We start from the raw sequence: 11,988 nt of genomic DNA, 5'->3' as shown, positions 1-11,988 counted from the left end.
TAGGAAATAAATTCGCACTGGTAATTAGGTTTAATAACATCAAATCAATAGAATTTTTAATTTTGATGAGCATACCCAGCAAGCCATGCTTACAGGTTCCTCTCCTAACATTGATGTTGAATATGATGAAATCAAGTTGCTTCTTCCGCATTGTATTGGCTTCAAGCTATTGTGTCAAGATGATCAACCTCACGCCTCGTCTAATACAATTTTTCAGAACTGTATGGCCAAAAAGAAGAAGAAAAAAAAAACAAAAGGATAGTCCATCTTCTTTCACTCAAGATTTAAAATCTCCTCATGATTCTCTTCCCAGGATGAGGCGTGATTTAGTTGAATTGCGTTATAACTTCTTGAAGGACAGCCCGCTGATAACTTAAATGTAGCTAGTTATAAGTTTGACTTTCCAAAAAGCCTTTACCTTAAACTTCACTTCCAGTTGAAAGCTAGATAGAAATGGCTAGGTTAATTAGTAGAAACTAATAAAGTTATCTTGCAGCCTCCAGTTTGAAGAACTGAAACTTAAAAGACTGGCTCAAGATTTTCCTCCATTCATTCATTTAACAGGAAAACATCAGACTACAACATTTCTGACACTCCTAACCTCGAATTAATAAGCACAAACAAAATATTTCAAGAAACAGTTGCTGAAGCTATTAGATAAAACTACAAAACCATAAATGAGCAGAACAAGCAACCGACAACGAAAGAAATGTTTCTTTATCTTCATGCGCCTTGACAACTCTCCTCACAGTAGATACTGAACCCAACAAGGGTCTGCTGCTAAATTGACCCAAAAACGATCCTAGTCCTCCTCATTCTGACTTTCATCTTTGACAAGCTTGATCATGTCATCGATCCGAAGGATTGTTATGGCTGCTTCAGTTGCAAACTGACAAACACAGAAATATTAGCAAACAATCATTTTCTTTTCCATAGCTCCATAAAATTAAATTCAGAAGGATGTCTATTTTAAAAGATACTAAGAGAACACAATGCTATATTCCCTGAGTACCTGAATAATCTTCACTTTGCTCATTGCAGGCTCAATGACTCCAGCTTCTAAGTTGTTCCGAATGGTTCCATTTGTAAGGTCAAGTCCCATGCTGCACCAAATCAAGAAGCCATACCAGATAAATAACTTAAGCCTACTAATAACCATCTTCCATCCTGTTATCAGTATCCCCTACCCCAACCAAAACCATTGATGTTTTCATTTTTCTTTTTGTTTCTTTTGATCAAGAAGAAATGACAAAGGATGCCACAAACAATTTTGTTTTATTATTGCAATCCAAATATATGTAGATGCCATTCCCTTACGCAATTCCATGTGTGATAAACCATTTCCATAACTTTGTTCTTTAAAACATTCTCAAAAGAAAACCATTTCTGGACCATTAAATAAAACCAGAACAAAGAGAATTCTATATTTTAGTAACCAGAGGACCTCGATAAATGTTTCTTTTCAGCCTTCATCTGTGCAGTGTGGTGATAAGCACGTAATTTGGCAACTAGTTCAGAGGCATCCCGAGCAGCATTGACAGTTAGTACCTGCAGAGAACATATACTGTTAATTACCACACTGCAAACCCATGATAAGCTGGGTAAACCACAGTGATTGTCATCTTAGATGATATCTATTACCTTGGGTATAATTAGTAAAGAATCAGCAAATTCTGCAATTGCCAACTGCTCTCGAGAACCTAAAGTTGTGGCAAGGTACTCCAAATATACAGACAAGGCAGCCTCAACTGCACCTCCACCAGCTACCACCTGTCTAGCAACATGTGTTGTGTTCATAACCAGGAAATAGAACATTCTCGAAGGTACAACTTGCATAATTATTCTGAAAAATCCATTTTGCATTTCATTGATAATCTTTACTACCGTATTAGATTCAAGGGTCCTTTTCACAATAGATAAAGCATCATGAAGAGCTCTCTCCATCTCATCAAGCATGTAGTCGTTTGCACCTCTGAGGATCAAGGAAACCTAGAATATTACAAGGATGAAGAGATGGAAATATCATCAGGAATCACATATCGATGTCATAGCATCTTTTTCTCTTAAACGATTTATCATATGATGGTCTTGACACAATCAATAAAGTAAAAGCTGATTCTGTGCTGTAGCTTCAGCTCTTATGCAGATGTCCAAGGATCAAATGAAATCAGGTCCAACAAATGAGAAAAGAATTTGCCCGTAAAAATAATAGACACACCGCGCTTGTAGTTCTGGTTCCCTTTATCATAATCACATCATCATCAGCAATTCGCTCTTCCACAACTTCATCCGCAGATCCAAGAAGTGAAGAATCATATGTTTCCTCCCCTTCCATGTCCGCAAATGTTGAAACCTGTGATTTAATTTGTTAGTGGGATGGAGGGGGAAGGATGATTTAGCAAGATATGTGAATTACAATAGAAGAATCATGCTTCCATAATCCACCATCATATTCCAACTACTAGCGAACTTCGGCAATAGATTTAATTTTCATTTACTGCTACTATCATCAAATAATTGGGATATTACCATGGTTGCACCAGTTGCCTTTGCAACATGCCGCATATCCTCCTTCCGAACCCGTCTCACAGCAATAGCTCCAGCCTCAACAAAATACTGAATAATGATGAACAAAAGAAAACCATTACTTACATAATGAATCTATGCAACAGAGACTTCTTGGCACACTCCAAAATGCACTCAGAATAACTCCCAAGCAAAAAGTTCAATGAGAGCATATTTAATGTCTACCATTACAGAGTCAACAAGAAGAATATATATATATAATCACTTTGTAGCTGAATACAGACATTTCTTTCCACCCCACATGGAAAGAAGTAGATAAACAGGAATTAATTCTAACTTCCACATGATGAAAAAAAGTAAAAGATCTCACATAAAAAAATATAAAAAAAAAACACGAATAAACAGGATAAGACATTCTCGAGCTTTCTGAAAGAATTGGAGAAAACCCAGACTAAAAGAAAAAAATAGTGGAAATAGCACTCAATTCCTCTGGAGCCAATATACAGAAATATTTAAAGCAACCATGTGCCTTTGCCCACAAAGAAAGCCAAGGAATTTAATCTATCCGAAAGAAGCTGAGGAGATATCCAGTGATAAGTGAAGATTCTGTAATTCTAGTCCCTCAGTAAAATCCATATCCCAGCAAAGAGGGCACCTTTACTATAGATCCTACCTTCCTCTTTCACTCGATCTCCTTTAAAGAGGAACTCAAGAAACACTCAGAAGAGGAAGGGATATCCAAAACGAAGCCAAAAAAGCTCCCAAGCTACATAAAAATAGAGGAACATGTGGGATTAATCCTCTTAATGCACATCACACATGCATCCGGGACAAGAAAGCAGTTAGGCCTACATAAAAACGTTAGTAATTGCTTATCTGAACTGAATCAAATCCCAACTAGAATAACTAATTTTACTTTATCCAAGTTAAATCATAATCCAAATAAAATATAATAATTTCTTAATCGTGATTTGAATAAATATTATCCTAATTAAATCAATCTAACACAATGCAACAGCAACAAAAATATAAACATAATTTAAAACTTGGTAAGACCTTTTTAAATAATTATAATTTAATACTTTGAAAACTGAAATCTTTTTATCCGCTAAGCCAAAAGTGTCTCTATTGACAGAAGAAAAGATCATTAGCTTTATGAAATAATCTAGTCATTTAAAAATATCATAGAAGTAGCCACCACTAAAGACACGTATAAAATTCTCATCTAGAATTACTTCTACAGTTTTAAAACATATAAATAAAGTAATTTAAATATTAAATCTTAGGAATTTTAAAATTTTAAAATGTAATGAAAACAATCTAAGTAAAAAGGACAGGTGTTGCAATTTCTTATAATCAATTATATAGTCCATGTGTAGTACGGAATAAAAGAAACTAATTATAAGTTAGTTCAAACATCAATGACTGATAAATTAAATAAATAAGCTGATGTGTTATACAACTATTTTTTTTTTCTTTTGAAATATAAGAGAAGTATTATTATGCACAAAGATACCAAGTGAGTACCGTCCATGTACAAGGCATAATTACAAGTCAATTAAGTAGTCCATGACATACCCAAAATCATCGCAATCTTTGATGTCATTTAAACTAAATTAACATATAATTCCTGAAAAAGATCAGGAACTTCTCTTTCATCTCAAGTCTAATGCACGAAAACCAACAAACTATCATCCCAAACATAAGATACCTCACCAGCCACGAAACACCAGATTGTAGTTAAATGGCAATAGATGGCTGAATGTGCAGCATTGACAGTGGAGAGAGTGTGTGGGTAAGAGCAACAAGAGAGGTGAAGGAGGTAATTTTAAAATTTTAAATTACGAAATATGTTCCTATGTGGCAAAGTAATTGCATGACTCTTAGTAAAAAATTTCTTCTCAAAAAAGTTTTTTTTGTTGTTGTTCACCAGTTTTCTTTTGCCAAAAGCTATAGACATATAGGATCTAACTATTTTGTACGGTCCAGACACTATCTAGGATGTCAAAAGTTAAGTACAAGTAATATCCACATCAAAGAGATTGTTGGAAATGTTTCTGATGCAGAATGGTTTAAGTTTGATTACCTAAGTAGATTAGAGATCGTAATTTTTTTAATATAAAACTATTGTGCAATTTAGGAGTTTATTATTATAGTTTTAGTAATTTTAGGATTTTATTCTTTTTAGTATTTATTTTTTCTATTCCTATTAGTAATATTCTTCCTACTCCTATTATTATTAGTATCTATATATATATAATTTTCCCTGTTAGTAAGTTACTTAGAAAGTATTACAATTACCTATATAGTTTTTCTTTTGAGATGGAGTTCAGTAATTCAATAAAATGTTTTGAGAGTTTTTCAATATTATAGATGTATGATGTAATCAAACATTCAATTACGATACTTAATACTTCTTAAATCTGATGTCTAAGAAACTCTAGGGGTAATATCTAAGTCTTTATTCTCAAATCCCTTAGTAGACAAATTAACTCTAATTTGTTCTATATCAACTTCACTTGATCTGGGATTAGGTAGAGAAAAAGAAATATTTAAGGTCTCGCCACTTCATGACCTACCGTTTGAAGATCAAAAAAACTCTTTTTGTTTCATTAAAAAAAAAAAGAGAACTAAGCACAAATATTGGGTTCTTATTTGGTAAACAAATAAAATATAGAATATCATTATCAGAAACCTTTATAGACCCACCAAAAAGGTATGATTAATGAAGTACATGCACATCAATGGCTGATAAAAAGCGGTAAATAATGGTAGTGATGAAATGGTTGCAAGTAGTAGGAAAAACAAATAGTCGAGAAGCTTGCCTTGAGTGCCATGTCATCAATGCCCTTGGTAGTCAAAACAACATTAGCTCCAGCTTTGAGAAGTTTTTCTATACGTTCTTTGGTCATATCGGCTTCTCTGTGAAGAAACCATCATCATTGGCCCATTAATATGATCAAAAACATTACCTCGATATTTGTGTTTGATAGTAATAATATAATAAACAACTCTTCACATCCACCATAATCCGATTTGGTTGTATTAAAAACGTAGCACATCCTCAGACTTTGCAGCAGCCACTTAACAAATATCTATTTTCTTTTTTCCTCTGGTCTAAGGTTGCTCTCTTGTATTGAAGCATTTTTCTTCTGTAAGAATTTCTTATCCTCCATATTTCCACTACATTTCTCTGTCTCTTTCTCTCTAATAACGTTTCTTCCATAGTTTTCTTGTTATTCACAATCGAGTGTATTTACAGTTATAAGAAAGTGCACCAATTGCTTCTATCTTTGATACCTTATTTTCATTTTAGAGTTATATACAAAGGTGTAGAATAGTTCAGACCTAGATAAGATCCTTGGCGGAACCAGCTATGCTCCAAACACATTACCAAATCCAAAAAGATAACCACTACAAGCAGGATATGACAACAGAAAGGATTCAGATGGGTATTTATGCTTCAAAATTTAAATCCAAATCAACATCCAAGAGCCAGTTTAGTTTGCTGAGAAGAAAGTACTTAAAGCTACATGCTTATAAGCAATTTCAGAGGAATATTTACATCATGCCATGTTTGGATGAAATTTTTGTGGTAAAAATAACTCTATATTTTTTTTTGAAATATGTAAAAACAACTGTAAATTTTCGTACACAAAACTAATAAGGACAAACAGGTACTTGAAGAGTCTTACTACCTTTGACGAATTTTCTCAAGTTCCCTCGGATCATTAACTAGTACTTGGACACCCAACTGCATTTTTGTTTTCTGAAGATTAAAATCAAGACAAGCAATCCTTGCCGGAGCAACTCTTAAAGGCATTCCTTGAGCAGCCCGGCCAGTGTTGAGAGCATATCCATTGAGCAAGTAGCTATCTCTTGCACTTTTTCCATGAGCTTTTAGGATGTTAATTCCCTGTAGTTTATGAAGAGAAGAAGAGGGAATAAACTTTTTCCATATACGTGGCGAAGAACCAAAAAAGGAAAAAACTATACCACAAGCTATTAGTTAGTTTACAAATAAACTACAAATAGATAACGAATATAAAATATTTCCTTGATAGAAATAACAACTATTAAATATTTTATTAAAAAAGCACAGCTAAAAATCTTTTACTTGCAAAGGAAAATCAGCAGCAACCAACCTTGATAGGGTATCTTACTTCCCCTCTTACATTTGTCATTTTTACTGCTTGTACAGCATCTACAACCTACAATGACATATGCAGTTCTTAAGTCAGGCCCTTCGTCTTTATTTCAAAAAAAAATTCAGGCCATTCGTCTTGACCAAAGCACAAAAGGTAAAATTAGTAGTTTTCTATCTCAAGTGGACAAGAGAAAGGTTGATCCAGACTAAAATTGAAAAGAGCTGATTACACAACCAAAGTATTTCTACAAAATTACAAACTAAAAAGCAAAATATGTTTCATAAACCAAAAGAAAGTGATAAAAGTACATAAACTATGAGCAGTATAAATATATATATATTTCTAAGATAAAAATATGGTGTAAATCGATAAATGTGTATAGAAAAAATAAATTACTGCTACTTAGTGAATTCAGGAAGGATACCAAATTCGCAAAGAAGTCACTTTCACCAGCTATTAACTTTGACGACATGCTAGTCTTTGCACAGTTTACCAGTGAATCTTTACCAAGTTTTTCAACCTACAAACAATACAGAAAACATCCAGACTAGAGTGATACAGACAAAGTGCTGAGAAAGAGATTTTTCAGAAAATATTAAAGGCCTATAATTCCATAACTTTCATTCAGAACTAAAATAGAGCTCAAGATAATTTTGGCATAATGCTTGAGGCTATGACCCTTTTCCAGATTATTTTTCCATCTGTAACAACATTTTTTAAAAAGAAAAAATATAACAGAAGGGGTAAGAAAGGCACTTAGCAAATTATAGAGATATGATATGTTAATCTATGAAGACTACATATATCTCAATTCTATAATCCTTGAATGACGACTCATTCTCTTCCTCACTATTCCACATGCTTTAAACCCCTTTCATTGTACTAATTTTTGCGGAAAGATTGCAACTTAGGAAGAGCCAAGAAAAAACTGGGGTTCTTGTTGAAAACCAGCCTTAGAGAGGATAAAGCGGTCTAGCCAAACTAGTTTGGTCAACTCTGATAAAAAAAGTCAAACAGAACACACTTTGCAATGCTCACTCGAGGGTGTGCACGTGTGCTTTTCACGCACTGGATTCCGGTCATCAGATGGCATCGATCTCTAGTTAGTGGTCTTCAATGGAGGAGGCAGTTGCAGATCAAAGGTCAGTGTAAGGCACAGTTGTGCAGAAATACAGAATGGACAAAGGTAGCAGCAGGGAGGACTTGCGCTGGCGAGTGGCACTTTCTCCCATGGGATTTTGCAAACAGGGCTTCCTGAATGCACCAATCAGGATCTTCTGAAGCTGATGATAGCGGTGGTTTCAACCACCTCCAAGTTATGGCTGATGAACGGAACTGGCGATTGTTTTTGGGTTTCTAAGACTTTTTTTATTGTTGCAATTTCTTTTTCAACAGGTTTGGGACTGTTTGAGTGTAGAGTTCTGACAATCTGGGTGTAGGATTCTTTTAGCCCTGATACCAAATTAATGTAGGATAAATAATATTGATTTGTCCAATTATGGATTAGGGATTAACAAACCTAGAGATCATACCTATAGTTTCTTATACATCACATCTAAGAAATTTTAAATATCACAGTTAAGAGTTGATTATCACAGAACCAGAAAATTGAAAAAATCTCAAAATATTATTGAATACTTGAATGCTCCAATAAATGAAATTATAAGCTATTCATAAAATCTCTAAGCAAGCTTTGTTACATAGAATCAAAATAAAAAATAGTAAACTAGTAGAATTAGGAATACTAATCCTAATAAGAAGAAGAAGTTAATACTAATAATATTAGATTTATTAATCCTAATACAAGTATGAAAATATTAATAAGAATAAAAATCCTAAGTTACTAAAACTATAATAATACTCTTAAATAATTTTTTTGAGATAATATAATACTCTTAAATAACATAAGACAGACTCCTCAATAAATAATAAGTTTACATGTAATATAATTAAATTTTCTAATTTATTTAAAAAATCTAGCACTAGCCCATTTTGCATCAGGAAGAGCCAATAAAGTACATGGAGTCTCGTTAAAAACTAGTCTAAGAAAGGATAAAGCGATCTGGTCGAACCAGTTTGGTCAACTCCAGTTCAAAAACGTCAAAACACATTTTGGCAATGCTCACTCACAGATTGTGGACACTTGGGGTTCACGAGCTGGCTTCCGATCACCGCACAACATTAATCTTTGGTTAGTGGTCTTAAATGGAGGTGGCAGTTGCAGCTTGGATGTCATTGTCAGACAGTTGTTCAGAAATATAGGATTGAGACAGATAATAGCAAGGAAGACGTGTTAGTGAGTGGCACTTTCTCTAGTGGGATTTTAAAGCAGAGTTGCATGGGTCTGTTGGTAGGGAGCTTCTAGAGCTAGCAGCAGTGGCAGTGTCGACCACCTCCAGCAGGTGGCTAGTGAACAGGGTTGGCAGCTACTTTAGGGTTTCTCGATTTTTTTCAACAATTTTTTTTCTCAAATGGGTTTTGGGATTATTTGGGTGTAAAGTTTGGGAATTTGGATGTAGAATTCTTTTAACTCCAGTATCAAATTGATATAGTACAAATAGAGTTGATTTGTCCAATTAGGGATTTGAGGATAAAAGACATATACATCACACCTAGAATTTCTTAGATAGTACATCTGAGAAGTCTTAAGTATCAAATTTATGATTTTGATTGCATCACACAACTAAAAAATTGAGAAGCTCTCAAAATATTATTGAATACTTAGATGATCAAAGTGATATCACAAAACTATTTATAATAATTTCTGTATAACTTTTCATAACTAGATTAAACTAGAAAATAGTAAACTAGTGGAATTAGAAATACTAATCCTAACATAAATAGGAAAATACTAATAAAAATTAAAATCCTAAGTTACCAAAATTATACCTCCTCGATAATATAGACTCATAATAGTATATAGTTTTATATTTAATATAATTATAACATCTAATTTATTTAGGCATAAGGCATTTTTCATCAACAAGCCATTTACAACATTCTGTTAACTTTTATGAAATTGAAGTGTCTTCTTTCACATGTTTACCAATCCATATTTTGATAAAGGGATTGCACTCTATCCAACCACTTTTAAAGAATCTTTAAATGCAGAAGGCTGACCTTCATTGCCAATTTCTCTTCAACATATTTGCATGCTTCCCTCATCGCAAGCTGTCCACATTTATAACAAATATAGATGCCATGAATAAGTTCAGAATGAAAGTCCCCATATAATTTTTCATCATAGATATTTCACAAAATAAAGGAAATATCTTCTTACCCGGTACCCACTTATTATAGATGTTGGATGAATCTTATTCCTAACCAAATCATTTGCCCTCTGAAAAAAAAATGATAAGAAAGCATTATCCCACAGAATACTGGAGTTTATTGATTATTCAAATAAGTATGAAATGGGCAATTTTAAACACAACAATCTTTAGAAGCATACTTCCCGCACTTACCTTGAGCAACTCCGCGGCAAAAATGACCACTGATGTCGTTCCATCTCCAACTTCTCTATCCTGAAGTTCAGCCAACTCCACGAGAACCTGTTATAACAAAAGATGAATTATGAATGGTCAAACATGAACAATGATGAAAGGAAAATCAAGCAATAAGAGAATCATGAATGTAACAATGCCATGAAACATAGGTATTACGACCAGCCAAAACATGACATGCATTCACCTTGGCAGCTGGATGCTCAACTTCTAACATCTTAAGAATTGTGGCACCATCATTAGTAATTGTCACATCACCAATATCATCAACTAACATCTGAAATCAAGAAATGTAAAAAATTTCAGGTTAGATATGTAGAGTAGATAGAGAAAGCAAGCAAAAATGGCAACATTAATAAGATGGATCTCCAATTTTCCAGAGTAAATCTTAATAAAAAAATTTTTGAACTTTTTGGCGAGTATATGATTGAAAGAAAAAGTATGCGCCTAGGACAAAGACATAGCCCCAGTAAGTTCCTTTTACCACTTTATAAATGTTAATTGCAGTTGGAACAAATCAAACTTCTCAAATGCCGAGAAGTTCATTGAAGCTATAGTGTTCCAGATTTTGCCTTCTTATAAGGAATAAAGTAGTAAAATATTAACAAAAGAAGAAAAAAAAAATGGAGATATCGGCTAAAAGAAACTGGAGGAAAAAGGTAACAGTTAATGAGAAATAACAAAATTAGTTTCCTTCAGTGCAATAAAGTAGTCCATTGCTAGCATAAACATGATACCTTATCGAGCCCAACAGGACCAAGTGATGACTTAACAATATTGGCGACTGCTTGACACGCAACCACTAGAACAAAATACCGTCGATCCATCAACATATTAGTATAAACCGAACAAAAAGCTCAAATTAAAATCTATTCTCATATACAAGAACCAACACAATACTTGTTCTCGATAGAAACAAGCGAGTACAGGAAAAACAAAGAGAGGGAAATATGAAATGGAGAAAATGTACCATTTTGAGTGCGAACATCTTGGCCAGACTGACGTTCACCTAAAATGTCAGGAGTTTGAGAGGTGATCGCCATTTCTGATTCTCGATGGAGAAAGAACAAAATAAAAACCTAGATCAGAGACTTAACAGTAGTAAGTGAAGTTCAGCTATTTCCCCGGAAGGATTACTCTCGCTGCTTGATTTCGCTTCCCTGAAGCCAAAACCCTAGCCTCCAGAAGCTTGCCTTCGCTGCTCTCGCTCGAGTTATGCAGAGCTTGAACGAAGAAACCCGGGACCAAACGCGTCGCTTCTAGAGCATGGGTTCTTAATGGGCCAATGGTTGGGCCGAACTATAGATTTAATGGGTTGAGGTTTTGACTGAAAATGAATTGGGTTTAAAGAGGGGGATTGTGATTATCTTTTGGGTTTAGATGAAAGGATTATAATTAAAAGGGGAGATGAGTATATGGGTTAAAAAGGGATGAAAATGAGAATTGCAATTTTGTTTTTCTTTACAGGGATATGGGTCTGTTTGCTTTTTCTCATAGTTGACGTCTTTTTAATATGTATTTCTTTTTTCTTTTTTTTTTTACAGAAAAAGAAAAAAAACGTAAAAGGGTTTATATACTAATTTTATAATTTCACATTATTAAACCAAGATTTAAAAAAATAAGAGCTAATCAGAAAATATATTAATTTAAAGAAAATATATTATAATTATTAATGAATTTATAAATTTATATTTAGTGTATTTAAAAAAATAAAATAAAATTTAAGAGAATTTCAATCACATTTATAAAAATTCACAAACTCATCAAGCGAAATTCGCATACAAATATATAAATGTATAAACCACTAAAAT

At 33.5% G+C, this 11,988-nt stretch overlaps 1 protein-coding gene across 2 annotated transcripts; it reads right to left on the bottom strand.

The window, feature by feature from the left end:
- Positions 1-528: 528 nt before the first annotated feature.
- Positions 529-11,411, bottom strand: TCP-1 (T-complex protein 1 alpha subunit). Of its 2 annotated transcripts, XM_088220200.1 has the most exons (18): positions 11,275-11,411; positions 11,148-11,186; positions 10,915-10,979; positions 10,365-10,454; positions 10,139-10,225; positions 9,955-10,014; positions 9,795-9,845; positions 7,099-7,194; positions 6,672-6,737; positions 6,225-6,442; positions 5,352-5,448; positions 2,530-2,616; positions 2,219-2,353; positions 1,885-1,989; positions 1,642-1,770; positions 1,445-1,548; positions 1,013-1,103; positions 529-889 (listed from the first exon to the last, which is right to left on the bottom strand). In XM_088220200.1, the coding sequence occupies exons 4-18, from the start codon at positions 10,452-10,454 to the stop codon at positions 803-805; spliced, it is 1,503 nt and encodes a 500-aa protein (XP_088076326.1). In that variant the 5' UTR covers positions 10,915-10,979; positions 11,148-11,186; positions 11,275-11,411; the 3' UTR covers positions 529-802. The 2 variants fall into 2 exon arrangements, with proteins under 2 accessions (XP_088076326.1, XP_021907913.1); XM_022052221.2 differs by having other exon boundaries at positions 11,148-11,368.
- Between the last annotated feature and the right edge of the window lie 577 nt (positions 11,412-11,988).

Source organism: Carica papaya, chromosome 5 (assembly GCF_054855325.1).
Source record: "Carica papaya isolate Zhongbai chromosome 5, ASM5485532v1, whole genome shotgun sequence".
Classification (NCBI taxonomy): Eukaryota; Viridiplantae; Streptophyta; class Magnoliopsida; order Brassicales; family Caricaceae; genus Carica; species Carica papaya.
The sequence above is the reverse complement of the archived record's forward strand: the minus strand, read 5'-3'. Positions and strand labels throughout refer to the sequence as shown.